We start from the raw sequence: 15145 nt of genomic DNA on the forward strand, positions 1-15145 counted from the left end.
AATAAAATGTAAGTGTAAGCTAAAGGGAGGTTAAATGGCAGGTTTTTTTTTTAAATGTACCTGTATGTGGAGTGACGATACAAATATACTTTTCTCTCCTCATTAACAATCTTTCTAAAAACTCATTTCACCACAGAGATGGAGAGGGTGAGAGATTATGGAAATGACACAGGGGCTTTAAAGAATTAAACAATTTTAATTTTTCAAATACAGAACAGAGAGTAAATTTAGTCATAGGCAATGCAGTCCACCATGTCACATTTTACTCAGCAATAACAATGCCAAAGATTTAAGTCCAATAAATCCCTTATAAGCAAGTCAATTTAAAGAAAAGGCAGAATGATGGCAAAGAACATTCATAACTAAACATTTAAATACATTTCTGGAGTTTGAGCTAAACATACCATGTTGGCCTATAGCCAATGCAGGTGGATTCTTTCTTCCCAATTGCCACACCATATGCTTCACTCCTTCTAAAACATCTCTAGTGAATATTCTAGAGCTGACCCTGCAAGGTACTTATCTTTAGTGTGGGGGAATAGCACTAGTCAAGAGAAGGCCCCCTTCCATTTGAGGGATTACAATTAATCACAGGAGACCAACTATTTGGAAGGGATTTGTGCACCATGCACATTACAATTAAGTTAGCATACAGAAAAATGCTGACTAGCCTTCTTATGGGCCTTTACATATAAGGTGCTGAGTGTCCTCAACTGATGTTGTCTTGAATATCCTCAAAACTTAGTTCTTCAATGCTAATAGTAAAGTACAGCACTTAGTGAATGTCTAGATTAGAACAGACTGGATTTGTCAGTCACACAAATTAAAATGAATGGCTTCTTTTAATCGTAAAGATGAACTGCAAAACAAAATCTGAAGATTGGTGTAATTCTGGATTTTGGTAATACATTCCTCATCTATGCAAGGCACTGAGCTAAGTAATAAACTATAATTTTTTAAAACTGTCGTGAAGTTATGTGTACCACCCACTATGCTACAGATATCTCAGAATACATCATGCTGTTACTTTACTTGGTGGCATAAAACTTCTGGCACTGATAATGCCAGAAAGGAAAAAAAAAAATCTAGGATATCCTTAGCAAAGCAGGAAGTGCTAGTGGATTTCAAAGGAGAAACAATAACTTTTAAAATGTTTGTTTCTATGCCAAATGCCCCCATAGCATTCAAAACACAGGCAAGTCTACACTGAATCTGGGATTTATTTAATGTTGGTCTTTATATGTATCATCTGCAATGGTAATGGTATACTTTAAACAAAGAGAGAGTATTTAAGATGGTGACTCACAAAGATCAAGATTACAAGCTCATAATTAAAAAAAAGATGCTAGAGAGTAGATTCTGAAATTGTGCAAGGATTCTGCTATGCCTCACCAACTGACTAATGGAAGTAACATAGCTACATCCCAGTGCATCATGTTAGAAGTGCATTCCTGTGTCTGATGACAGTCTCACTTTATATTTTCTTCCTATTTGTGTACTTTAATGATATAATCCTCTGCTCTACTATGAATGTCTTTACCAGTTTATTGATATTGTAGAGTTCATAGCTACCATCCAAAGCAAAGAAATAATTAACTACATAAATTATTATTAGAGACTGATATTTCCTGTAAACAGTTGCATATAAATACATAAACAGTGTTGAACAATAGTATTTTATCTCACCCCTACAGAGATATATTGATAATCCATGGATGATGATAAAATCTTGTTTTTATCTTTAAAAAGAGACAATTAAATTTCTTATAATACAACAAAAACTAAGGTAGATTATAAATTATTGTAACAAAATCCAGTTTGTAAGTGGGGTTTTATTAGCTTAAAGTTTTAAGAACTACATTTGGAAGACTTTCCTTTGCCTCTGCTGAACTGAAGACAGCAACAGCATTTAAGCACCTTTCATTTAATAATGAGAACAGTAAGCTCTTCCAGTCACAGAATGAGGTAAAACAATATTCCAAAACTCTCCTCCAGTTTCCTCACATTTTACACTGAATTTTCAGGTGATCATACATACAAATGGAAGAAACTCAAGCAATTGTAAATTACAAAATCATCTCAGATTTAGAAGGCTGCTCTCAGTAAAATGAAAACATATCCTAAGGAAAGCTTTTGTACAAGTGCATGCGTACATATGTGTGTATGAAAAACTATAAGGTGCTTTTCTCTGATTTTTTTAGGTAAAAAAGCATTCAAGAGATATAATGGTCAGTCTTTAGCAGCAATGTAAATGCCGTTTATATGAAAGCAGAGATTTTCTATCAACTATCAGCATACAAATGCAGAAAATACTTTTCTGTAATTCTGTATTAGGTTTCTAACCTACAATAATGATAACTTGGAGATACAGTACATGCTTTTGTGAAGAATGCACATTGCAAAACCTACTGTGTACATGTTAATCATTTTTTAAATGTTCTCCCAGCATATTTCAGTAATTACTTTTGTCAGCTACAGACAAAAGATCTTTGACTTTACAACATTTTGTTAAGAATAGTAATCTCTTTGGTATCAAATTACAGTTTTACATAATGTAAGGCTTTAATATTGTATTAAGTCCTCATTCAATACATACAGTACACTCAAGCTTACAAATGCACCTGATAATTAAATTTGTCTGACCTTGCATTTACACTTGTTATTTACAATGAGAATAGACAGCATTCTAAAGACCCTTCCCTTCCTTCTTTAGAAACATATTTTCAACTCTAACCTGGTTTTTACTTTGGTGATGCTTATTTTTGACACTTGAATACACTGCATTGTAGCTCAACAATGTCAAAATAGAAACAAAAATACACACAGATTCAGACAAATGGAGGGAAAACATTGCTGTTTCCAAAATACCACATCCTGTAGTTAAGTGCCTAGGAACTCTTTCCTGCAGTTTTACTGTAATTCTGAGTGCAAAGGAATACCAGGGCAATTCCAGTGTAATTTTCACATACTGTCCGCCAAATAGGTGAATTCAGTCATTTTCCATGTCACTAAATGACTCGCCCTTTTTGTTGACAATGAGTGTGTGATGTTTCTTCTTGTAATTGTGTGGGACTAGAGACACTGTTGTGCATGCAAAGTACCCATTTAAAAACGTTTGATACTAAAATGATAGGATGTCTTCAATTTCAGCCAGATCTTTGTCAAAAAACTGTCACCATGTTTATAGCTGAAGTTCCATACATTTGCATTTGGTTAAGTCCTGCTGAGTTGATAACCCTTAGATAATATAAAGCTTTCAAACTGCTGATTGTCTGCCTTTTCCTTCACTCTCTGTTCTTCTAATGAAGACACAAGTTTGTCTCTTTCTTCAACTACTTTAATCAGCTCAGTAAAAATTTCATGCTCCTCATTCAGTTCCTGTTCATCTTTTAGGCTATCTAGGAGATTACAAAACAAGGGGTTAAACCACTATTATAAATTGGGATTATTACTGCAGACCAAAACATATAATTCACTTCCCATTTTATTTACCATGAAAGGCCATTTTCTCTCTCAGTTTCTGCTCCAATCTTCTTTGGTGATCCTCAAGTTCCAGTTCTTGGGCTCTAGAAGCAAAAATAAGAATGGCAAAGAATCTGCTCACATAGATTCCTTACAGATTTTAGAACTCAGAAAGTAATAATTTTCATCTGACCTGTTAAAAAGATTGATATACTGTCTCCCATACCTCTGGCCTTAAAAACAAGGTTATGATTATTTTTATGCTATTTCATTGCCAGTGCTGCTGTCCTTTTTTTGTATTGCTACTTTCTGGATCTGTGGTGATAAAATTAGTAGCACACGCACAGTAAGGAGTCATGCTTTTCCTAAAAAATAGTGAGATGCAGCAGAAATATGCTATTATTATTAACCTTAAATCAGAAAAAATTGCAAGATAATTTCCTTTTCTTCTGTAATCACCACCCCTATAATGAACAAATTTTCCATTTTTGGCAACTATCAAGAAAATGAAGCTACAACGCTTCATGATGCTGAGATATTTATGGTAATGTTATTACAGACCTGGACTCTAGGCACTGAATGGCCGGTGTATGTCCAGCATCCCCATTATCTGTTCCATACAGTCAGGCTGATCCAAAAGCTTTCTATATTCACGCATTGCAAACTGGACTGCAGCACAATGTAATAGGGATGTGAACATGTACTTGTGTACACAGTTAACCGAGGATCCTGGGCTCACCAGTTAACCCTCATGGTTACATGCACAGGCCCATACACAGGAATTTCGGGGGGGGGGGGGAGGAGGGGCGGGAGGATGTGTACTTCCTTTTGGTAAATGTGGACTGCAATGTTTTTTAACAAAGAAGGTCAAAATAGGCATGCACTGGGTGTGCATAAGAGAGGATAATGAAAAATTTGAGTGGGGGGAAATATTCTAAATTCTTCACTCTTTCCAGAGGACAGATTTTTAACAGGAGACTAAAGATTGATTTACAAATATTGCTTCCTACCCTCCACTAAAAAGTCCTCATTTATATAGTATTAAGATGTACAGTATATGGGATTTCTCTTCTTAACACACAAATGGTCAGATCACAGCCAGAACATTACATAATGGGGATTTCAGAACTGGAATGCCTAACATTTTCTGTTTCTGTTCGCTCCCTCTGGGGCATCTGGCATTGGCCACTATCTGAAAACAGGATATTGGGCTACATGGACCTTTGGTCTGACCCAGAATGGACATTTTTATTAATCTTCTCTGCCCTCCCCCTCCCCAAAAGACTAACCCAATCAACCAGAACACCGCCCCTCCCAAATCAGTGAATGTGAAATGTGAAAGTTAGGTTATCAGTGACTGTGAAAGTTAAAATCCAGATTAAGTAGAGGGATTATGGGACAGCTCTTGGACAATGCCAGAACTGGCCATCAAGCCAGTAATGGATATATACCCTATGATCCAAGTACTCTGTGGCATGGCTAGGGATATATGCAAAGAACAAGTTAAATAGCAGTGGAGCAAGTATGCTTCCTTGTTTTACTCTATTTGGGTACGTCTAGACTTACTTTCACTTTCAAAAGAAGATATGCAAATGTGGTGGTAATTTGCATATCTTCTTTTGATTGCTTTTTGGAAAGAGTTTTTTTTTAAAAAAGCAAGAGTTTAGACATGGTTCTTTAAAAAAAAACCACTTTTTTCGAAAGAAACTTCTTCCTCAAAAATTGAGGTTTACAGGCTCTTTCGAAAAAAGGGGATTTTTTCGAAAGAACCGTGTCTAAACTCTTGCTTTTTTGGAAAAAAAAAAGCAATCAGAAGATATGCAAATTACCACCAGATTTGCATCTCTTCTTTCAAAAGTGAAAGTCTAGACGTACCCTTTGGGATTTCAAATGTATCAGAAGAGTCACCACATGCACTGTCATGTGACCATGGAACAGATGGATGATTTATATGAATCTTCTTGGGCAGTCGTGTTTATATAGAATAGCCCATATGGTGACTGTATCAAAAGCTTCAGTCATGACAGTGAAGACAACATGTTCATTCTCTATTCTAAACATTTTTCCTGGACCTGCCTTATGACAAGCATCATGCCCATAGGACTATGAACTGTTTCAAACCACACTGCATTTCTGGCAGAGTTCTTCAGATATGTTTACAATGAGTTTGTAAAAGGCAAGCCTGTATTTTTTCTGCTGTTCAAGAAAGTGGAATACTTCTGTAGTTTCTGCAGTCAGCATGACTGTCTTTGTTATTTAACAAACAAATTACAATATCTCTGAAAATGTGAGACATTTCTTCTCCCTCCCAAATGCTCCTCAAGATATCTTGAAACACCCCAAAGCTTCTGTAAAGTGCTGCTGGAATACATCCTTTCAAGAACTTTGCCAGATTTCACATGTTTGATGACTTTCACAACTTCATCAATTGATGGAGGGAGGTCAAGATCCCCTGGTGAGTTTGAGTTATTGATAAAGGACCTGCTGATCGACTATGGATGGCCTATTGAGTGGATTAAGGAAGTGTTCGGCCCATCTCTGAATGGTTTCCTCCATGTCTATGATAATAAAGGTAATGCCTCTTGCCAACTTCAAAGGAGCTGTGCCAGATTTAGATGGCCCATAGGCTGCCTTGAGAGAGAGTCAAAGAACAGTTTGTGTGGTTCATATCTATGTAATGCTAAACTTGCAAAGCTTTCCTCACCCACCACTCATCCTGCATTTGCCTCATTTCATACTGGGCTTTGTTCTTTAGGTGCTTAAGACTATTTTTTCTTGAGACAGAAGCGATATCATTTTACCATTCCACAAATAATTTGCTTGTTGCACGGCAGTTTGGAACTGTCCTCATTCTCATTGAACCTCTCCTAGTATATGTGGCGAGCGCATATTATGGAACTGATGAATGACAGTCACCCACCTGTTCCCAGAACAGAATCCAGGGATTAAGGGATTCTGCCCAGACCTATAGTCCACCACCCACCTAGCTCCAGCAGTAGGGGTAGGAAGCAGCTTTGAGTCACTTAACTGACTCGGTGGCATATTACATGTGGGAGCAAAGGGGCACATTTTAGGACAGTGATGACAGTACTGATGGATCTATATTCAGTTTTAATCCACCTCAGATGTTGACCCCATTCACTCTGTCTGTACTCTATTCCTAAGTAGAGCAGAGTGAATAACTGAATTTTCAGTTCGGTAGCCAAACCATCATATAAAAGCAAACATCCAGGTTGACCCAAAATGGAAATGTTTTTGTTTTCTTGAAAAAATGAAAAACAGAAAACATTTAATTTAACATCAAATGTTGGGGTTGATCCTGCAGGAGGTTGGATTTGATGATCTCCTGAGGGCTCTTTCCGCCCTAGGATTCTATGAAATGAAGCATTTTATTCAGCCCAAATAATGTCTTCCTCTTCCTTTGTCGTCTTGTCTTTTTAGATTTTATTTAACCTTTTAATTAAATCTAGTGAAAAATTCTAAACAAAAGATATTGAACAGAAAAGTCAAAGACGTTTCATTTTGAAAATGCAGAAATGAACATGGTTCTGCTTATGCAGATTCTCTCCCCCTCATCCAATGGAAACTATTTGCCAAATTAGACCAACATTCAGAAATAGTTTTATTTGACCTGAAACTGCATTTTTGAGAGCAAACTTTTCATCCAACACATTTCACCCAGCTCTGTTTTCAAATCTTTCATACATTAGTTTAATCTTCCCTTTCATTTCCTCATGTCACCTAGGAAAAGCTGATATACTGTAGTTTATAAATCTCGCCCCCTCTCCCCACCTGTTTGGTGCCTTGACCAATTTCTTTTCCATTGGATTAAATGCATGGGAGGTCATTAGGCCCTCATTACATGAAAACAGTGCATCCACAAAAAATAGTACTTTGTAATAGCTTTATAGGATCAAGCCACTGTACCACTGGGGAGTTTAAGTGTAAATCTGCGTTTGGAATAGACGATAGCATTGGGTGCATTTATTCTAACACACTTCCAGTGCTAGGAATCAGTAAGGGAAGAAGGAGAAGCATGGACTCTCTCTGTGTGCTAATGGCAATATGCTATGCAAGACACAAAGTGGCAATTTAGCTCAATAATCAGAGCCGCATATATCAAGGGAAAAATCCTGTGTCTGGGACCTAAAATGAGTACATTTTTCTACCCCCCACATCTTTACTACTGATGACAAACTGCGTGTTCTTACTTACACAATCAAGAGCTCAGACTCATAACGAATTAATTTATTCTTCTCCAGGACCAGTTCAAACCATTCGTGTAACAGCTGAGTTTCATCCTGTGTGCCTGAATCTATTTGAGATACAAAAAAAATAAATGTGTTATATAGGGTTTCCTTCTCCTTGATCAAACTATTGTGAAGCTACTGTAAATGATCCTAGTTTATAAGGCTAAATGAATACTATGTAGAACCTTGGTGACAGGATATTTATATCAGTAATTCTCCAGAGTTCCAGATGTATAACACACCTGCTTACATTTTGGTGAATAGTTTAATATAGTTAAGGATATACTGAATTTTAGGCTACAATAAATACAAGGGTATGTCTACACAGCAAAGTTATTTCGAAATAACAACCATTATTTTGAAATAACTTTCCTAGCATCTACACAAGCCAACTGCTATTTCAAAATTAAACCGAAATAGAGGAGGGCTTATTTCAAAATTGGTAAACCTCATTCCATGAGGAATAATGCAAATTTCAAAATTGCTATTTCAAAATAAGCGTTGTGTAGATGCTTATTTCAAAATAGAGGGCCTCCAGCCCTTCACAGGGTGCCCTGCTGGCCGCCCTGGCCACAAGGTAACTTCTGACCTGATAACCTGCTGGAACCAGGTCCGGCTGGCCTTAAATGTGATTCAGTGTCCAATCAGCGTGGACGCGCTATTTTGAAATACCAAAAAGCTATTTCGAAATGCATTTTGTGTCCAGACGCGTTATTTCAAAATAAGAGTAGTGTAGACATATCCCTGTTCCATCTAAAAAATTAGCAGGTTATTTTTTTCCTTTCAAATATTTGTCTACTTCTCTTTGAAACGGTTGCTATTAATTGCTTCTTATTCTGGCATAATTTATGTTAACACTAAGCTCCAGCAGCTGAGTTATCCATTTTACATGGATATCCTCATTAGCACGATCAAATTTAAGGGTGTGCAAAGCTGGCATACGACAACCAGTCCCTCCTCCTGGTGGGCCCCTTACTCTTAATCAAAGTCCTACCACAAGCTGGTTGTAAGAGTATAGACAACTGTTGGATACATCTATTCAATATGGAGCAGATTCCCCAAAATGAAAGCATTTGTTCACTGAGTGTCAGCCTTGCCCCACACAAAGAGATGGCAATGAAAAACTGGTTTCAAGCTGTCATTCAGGGTATATGAGTGGACCTTTGTATTAACACCTAACACTGTGGGTATGTCTAGACTGCATCCCTCTGTTGGCAGAGGGATGCAGATTAGGCAGGTCAACATAGCAAACAAAGCAGGGATTTAAATATCCCACGCTTCATTTGCATAAAAATGGCCACAGTTTTTGCTGACTCAGCACTTTGTCGGCAAAAAACAGCGGTCTAGAGGGGGATCTGTCGAGAAAGGCCTTTTTCAACAGATCCCTTATGCCTCCTGCATGCCTTTAAATCCCCGCTTAAACTTTTAAATCCCCGCTTCATTTGCAATGTCGACCTGCCTAATCTGCATCCCTCCACCGACAGAGGGATGCAGTCTAGACATACCCTGTGTTAAATAGCCCATCATAATAGAAATGAAGGGCTGAAAGGGATTTGAGAGGTCATCTACCCTTGCCTGAAATGCTGAGGTAGGACCCAGTATACCTGTCCTAGACCATCCCTGATAAGGGTTTGTCTAGTTCAGAGATGGACAAAATACAGCCCATGGGTAACATCCCCCTATCCCTCCATCTTTTTAATCTAGACTTGAGGATAACCAATCCAGCAGTGCAGGGGCTCAAGTAAATTCCTGACACCCCCGCCCTGACCCCATGCTGCTCCTAGAAGGGGGGGAGCGGGAGGAGGGGACAGAGCTCTGTGCACTGCCCTCACAGGCAGGTGCTGTCGCCATAGTTCCCATTTGCTGGGAATGGGGAACTGCAGTCATAGACTCATAGACTTTAAGGTCAGAAGGGACCATTATGATCATCTAGTCTGACCCCCTGCACAGTGCAGGCCACAGAATCTTGCCCACCTCTCCTAGAATAATCCTCTCACCTATGTCTCAGATATTGAAGCCTTCATATACTTTGAAGACCCCAAGATGCAGAGAATCCTCCAGCTGTGATCTGTCCCCCATGCCACAGAGGAAGGCGAAAAACCCCCAGGGCCTCTGCCAATCTACCCTATCATTAGTTTCCATGAGTATTTACTTCATTAAAAACATTAAAGAGGTCTCTATCCATATCCAAATTGGATCCTGGTGGTCTATAACACACCCCAAGCACTATCCCAGGGGAGGATCTGATAGTTTTCTTCCCCAATGTGATTTTTGCCCAAACGGACTCTGTCTTCTCCATTCCATCACTTTTTATTTCTTTACAATCTACCTCATCTTTAATATACAATGCGACTCCACCACCTTTACCCTTATTTCTGTCTTTCCTAAACAGCACATACCCTTCAATACCTGTACTCCAGTCATGTCTAGTATTCCACCATGTTTCTGTTATTCCTATAATATCTGGTTTCACTTCCTGGACCAATAGCTCTAGTTCCTCCTTTTTGTTACCTAGGCTCCTCGCATTGGCGTACAAACATCTTAATTTTTGCTGTTTGGCCTCATTCACATTCTTTACCTAATTTGGCACAGATGTTATACCTCCAATATGACCTAATAGACTAGTATCCACACCACCTTTCCTCATGTTCATTCTCCTACCCCCAGCTATATCCTTTCTTACTTCGTTTTCCTCCATCTCAGTGTTAAAATCTGGCGTAGAGATTACCTGGGCATCTCCCAACCGTCTTTCCCAAATTCCTAGTTTAAAGCTCTCTTAATAAGTTGAGCCAGCCTCCATCCTAGAAGTCTATTTCCCTCCCTACTTAGGTGAAGTCCATCCCGAGAGAACAGTCCTCTGTCCATAAATGCCTCCCAGTGACCATACATCCCAAAGCCCTCCTTATAGCACCACTGCCTAAGCCATCTATTGATCATCATAATCCTGTCACATCTTTGTTGCCCTTCTCTAGGAACAGGCAGAATCCCACTAAAGATCACCTGAGCCTCAATTTCCTTGAGCATCCTCCCCAGCCTAGCATAGTCTCCCTTAATTCGTTCCAGCGAGAATCTAGCCGTATCATTTGTTCCTACATGAAGGATGATCAATGGATTCCTTCCTGCTCCCTTAATAATTCTCTTCAACCTCAGTTCCACATCTCGTATCTTAGCACCTGGCAGACAGCACACCCTTCTATTCTCTGGATCAGCTCTGGTTACAGGCCTATCTATTCTTCTCAATAAGGAGTCCCCAATCACATAGACCTGCCTTTTCCTAGTGACAGTGAAATTCTCTGGTCTATCTCTAGCTTCCTCTGGCTGCAAGTCCTTGCCATTCCTATTTTCCCTTGTAATCCTAATGCTCATTATTGGTGTTGTCTCCATTAAGTCTTCCCCTTTACCTATGGAACTAGTCACTCTTCTCTTCTTCCTTACCCTTCCATCTTCATTATCTACCTGCTGTACCCCTTCTTCATTTTCCAGCTCCACATACCTGTTCTTGAGCTCTATTTTTCCTTCACTGACCCATCTTTTCCTCTGCCTGGTCCTCTGAGTCACATGCTTCCACTGTCCATTTTCTTTACCCAACAGTCCCCCCTCTGAGGCCCTTGATCCTGCTTCCATCTGCATATCTAAGCTTTCCCCTTCAGCCACATCATGCCTTTGCCCCATCATCTGCTCAAACCCCCTTCTAAACTCGCCCAGAGTTTCCACCTGCATCTCCAGTCCTCGGATCTTTTCTTCCATCAGCTCTGTCAGGTGGCACTTCATGCAAACAAAACTCCTTACAGGTACCCCCTCCAGAATCATGTACATACCGCAGCTACCACATCCAATCATCCTCCTTGTGTTCTCTACTACTTGGGCCATGGCCACTAATGCCTCAGGGTATGTCTACACTACAAAGTTAGTTCGAACTAACTTTCATAGGCACTACACTAGCGCTCCGTTAGTTCGAATTTAATTTAATTAGAACTAACGGAGCGCTTAGTTCAAACTAGGAAAACCTCATTCCACGAGGATTAAGCCTAGTTCGAACTAGCTAGTTCGAATTAAGGGGTGTGTAGCCCCTTAATTCGAACTAGTGGGAGGCTAGACCTCCCCAGGTTTCCCTGGTGGCCACTCTGGCCTACACCAGGGAAACTCGTCTGCCCCCCTCCCGGTCCTGGACCCCTTAAAGGGGCACAGGCTGGCTACGGTGCCCGTGCCAGGTGCAAGCCTGCCAGCACCCAGCCAGCAGACCCTGCACCTGGCACGGATCGAGCCACCCACCCGATGCCCCCCAGCCTTCCCCCTCTTCCCGGGACCAGGCTGGCAGCTCCCGGGAGCTAGCCCGGGACCGCAAGAGGCGGGCACCCACCTGGGCTAGTGCAGACATCATGGACCTTGTCCACGATCTCCGCACTAGGCACAGGAAAGTGGCAGGCTAGGGCAGGAGAGCTGCCAGCCTGGCCACCCAGGAGCAGGTGTGCAAGAGAATCAAGTGGGTCCACTGAGACCCCCGACCCTGAGCCCTGAGCTTACAATGGCCGTCCTGGGTCAGACCAAAGGTCCATCTAGCCCAGTAGCCTGTCTGGCAACAGCGGCTAACCCTAGGGACCCTGGAGGGGATGGACCAAAGACAGTGACCAAGCCATTTGTCTCGTGCCATCCCTCTCCATCCTTCCACATACCTTGGCTAGGGACACCACTCCTACCCCCTGGCTAATACCACTCCATGGACCCAACCTCCATGACTTGATCTCACTTCCCTTTAAACTCTGTTCTAGTTCTAGCCTTCACAGCCTCCTGCACCAAGGAGTTCCACAAGTTGACTCTTTGATTTGTGAAGAACAACTTTCTGTTACTACTCTGAAGCCTGCTACCCATGCCTTTCCTTTGGTGTCCTCTAGTCCTTCTTTATGGGAACTAATGAAGAACTTTTCTGTATGCACCCTCTCCACCCAACTCTTGCTTTTAGAGACCTCTATCCTGTCCCCCCTCCGTCTCCTCTTTTCTAAGCTGAAAAGTCCCAGTCTCTTTAGCCTCTCTTCATATGGGACCTGTTCCCAACCCCTGATCATTGTAGTTGCCCTCCCCTCTCCCAGCCTCTCTCTTCCCCTCTCCCACCTCCTTTTCCCAGTCTCCCCCAGTTTTGTTCAATAAAGACAGATTCCGTTTTGGAAGACACGTTATCTTTATTTTGTACATCAAGAAGAGGGGCTAGGGAAGGGTAAGTGGAAGGAGGTGAGGGAGGAATGGGGCACGAGCCCCCGATGGGGAGGACTGGGCTGGCTCTGCGGGCTTCTGGGGGTGGAAGCTCTCCTGCAGCCCCCCAGTTGCTCCCTCTCCGCAGATGGCAGCCTGCGGCAAGTGCAGCCGGGCTGATGGCCGAATGCTGTGATGTGCCCAGTGTGGGTACTCCGGGCAATCCAAGCCAGGACTGCTTTGCAAGCGGGGCACCCCTGAGAACTGTCTGTCCGGGGTGGGGGTCGGGACCCTTTAAGCACAGCCCTCGGCTAGCCTGAGACAGCATCTCCACGCTCTATGTCCTCCTCTGATGCCCTGCCGGCACTGCTTCCGGCCATCCTTGAGCCCGGTTCAGGGTCCACTTAATGTGGACATGCTAGTTCGAATTAGCAAAATGCTAATTCGAACTAGTTTTTTAGTCTGGATCCATTAGTTCGAATTAGCTTAGTTTGAATTAACGTTGTAGTGTAGACATACCCTCAGTGTTTTATCTACTTTCTCACCAAAATCCTATTAGTCTGGTGAACACAAAAACAAACCAGAACACCCTCTCCACAGCAAAAACAAACTCCAAACAGTCAGTGGAAGCCACAGAGGCAGTGCCTGAACATATTGGCTGCTTCCAGGAGTGGCATGGAGCCAGCGCGTGGGTGGGAACCTGTCTTAATCCCGCTGTACTATCAAGGTAAGCAGCATCTGGATGGAGCTTGCACCCTAAACTTCCTGCACCCCAACCCTAATCCCAGCCCCCTTCCTACATTGCTGCCTGCATCCCAACCCCCTCCCACATCCCTTTTACACCCCAATTCCACGCTCTGAGCCTCATTCTGCACTCTGCACCCCCTCCTGCAGTGCAGCCCAGCCCTGTATTGGATAGAGATTCCTTGCCTGCTTTCTTTGTGGGAGAGAGCTAAACCAGGAGTGGAGAGACACAGAATGATTTAAACCCAGGCAGGACTACCATGTCTCCAAGGAATTCCGGGCATGGAAGTAGATTGAACAAAGAGAAGATCATGAGTAAATAAAAGGAAAATGTGAATCAAGTCACGATCAGGTATTTTATTTTGTGGTTTGGTTTGATTTGCTCTGTGTGAATCAATGCCTCTCCCCCCGCCCCATTCATCATCTAAGAATTGTTTCCAGAGATTTTCTCTGTGTTTTTATTTGTTTTACTTAGTTGCTATGTAACACCCCGCAATCAAGTATGCTTTATCAAGTGCATCTTCTGTTGTGTTAATAAAAATCACTTTTTTAAGGTGATGATTTGATTCTTGTGTCCTGGAAAGTAACAGGGGTCTCTCTGTGTGTATTTGCCTGCCTGAGGCTGGCTGATCAGCTACCAGAGACTACAGCTTGTTTTTATCTTTTCTTTTTCCAAGCTCTTTTGGGGCAAAAGAGAATTCAAGTGTTCCCCCGGTTTTAGGGATAAATCACTTGATGGTGGCAGCTATCCCCCAAGTCAGTGAATCTGTGACTCGGGGGGAGTTTTTGTAACCAGAGCCTGTAGGGGTGAAGTATATTTAAAGTCTTTGCAATCTTCTGCACTCAGAGTACCAGAGTGAAGAACAGCCCTGACACGATGACAAAGCAGTGGGATCATTTTGAACCAAGAACACAGACCTCAGGAATTTAAAAGGACACATTTTTTGTTCTTCTGCTTTGCTCTTTGGAAATTTTGGAGGGTTTTTTAATTCTTATTTTTTGTTGCCGCCTTTGGGAAAGGCACACAAAAGGTTAACTCTGTAAAGCCAGAGAGTCCACAGCAGTTGTTTTTTCTAGCTTTTGGGGCAACTGGCTAACTAGGCTAGAATAGGGCAGGGAAGCAGCCCAGTACATGCTTTTGGGGTCAGGAAGAGAAGCCCTAGAGCAACCAACCCATCCTAAGCGACACCCTGAGGAGAAAACAGCCTCAAAGCAGGGCAAGATGTCCACCTCTGGGGAAGACTCATACCCAAGGAGGGGGACAGAAGGGTTTCTGTGAGGCGAAGGGAAAGTAAACTTGTGGGGTCAGAAGCAGCGAATGGCAACCCTTCTTCTCCCTCACCACTGTCTTCAGGGTGGGAGAGTGTCCTTACGGCAGGAAGAGATGGAGTTGAAATTAAGGAAGAGATGGAGTTCTGCCTAAAGATGAAGCAAGTGGAAGTGGAATTGGAAATGAAACGCTTAGAAAAGGAAATAGAGGTGAGGTGAGCAGAAGCCTTAAA

The 15145-nt window shown here is 41.8% G+C and overlaps 1 protein-coding gene across 10 annotated transcripts in view; it reads right to left on the reverse strand.

The window, feature by feature from the left end:
• Window positions 1-200: 200 nt before the first annotated feature.
• The window catches only part of MICAL2 (microtubule associated monooxygenase, calponin and LIM domain containing 2), a 241759-nt gene continuing 226814 nt past the window's right edge, over window positions 201-15145 (reverse strand). For 9 of the 10 annotated variants that reach the window (XM_075927882.2, XM_075927881.2, XM_075927876.2 and 6 more), the window contains 3 exons: window positions 7678-7777; window positions 3493-3566; window positions 201-3398 (listed from right to left, as the gene is read on the reverse strand). In XM_075927882.2, the coding sequence (XP_075783997.2) occupies window positions 3214-3398; window positions 3493-3566; window positions 7678-7777 (359 nt within the window). In that variant the 3' untranslated portion in view covers window positions 201-3213. The remainder of the gene's footprint in view (window positions 3399-3492; window positions 3567-7677; window positions 7778-15145) is intronic. The other variant, XM_075927877.2, reaches the window with a different exon arrangement.

This window comes from Pelodiscus sinensis, chromosome 5, assembly GCF_052426305.1.
Source record: "Pelodiscus sinensis isolate ZL-2025 chromosome 5, ASM5242630v1, whole genome shotgun sequence".
In the NCBI taxonomy this organism is placed as follows: Eukaryota; Metazoa; Chordata; order Testudines; family Trionychidae; genus Pelodiscus; species Pelodiscus sinensis.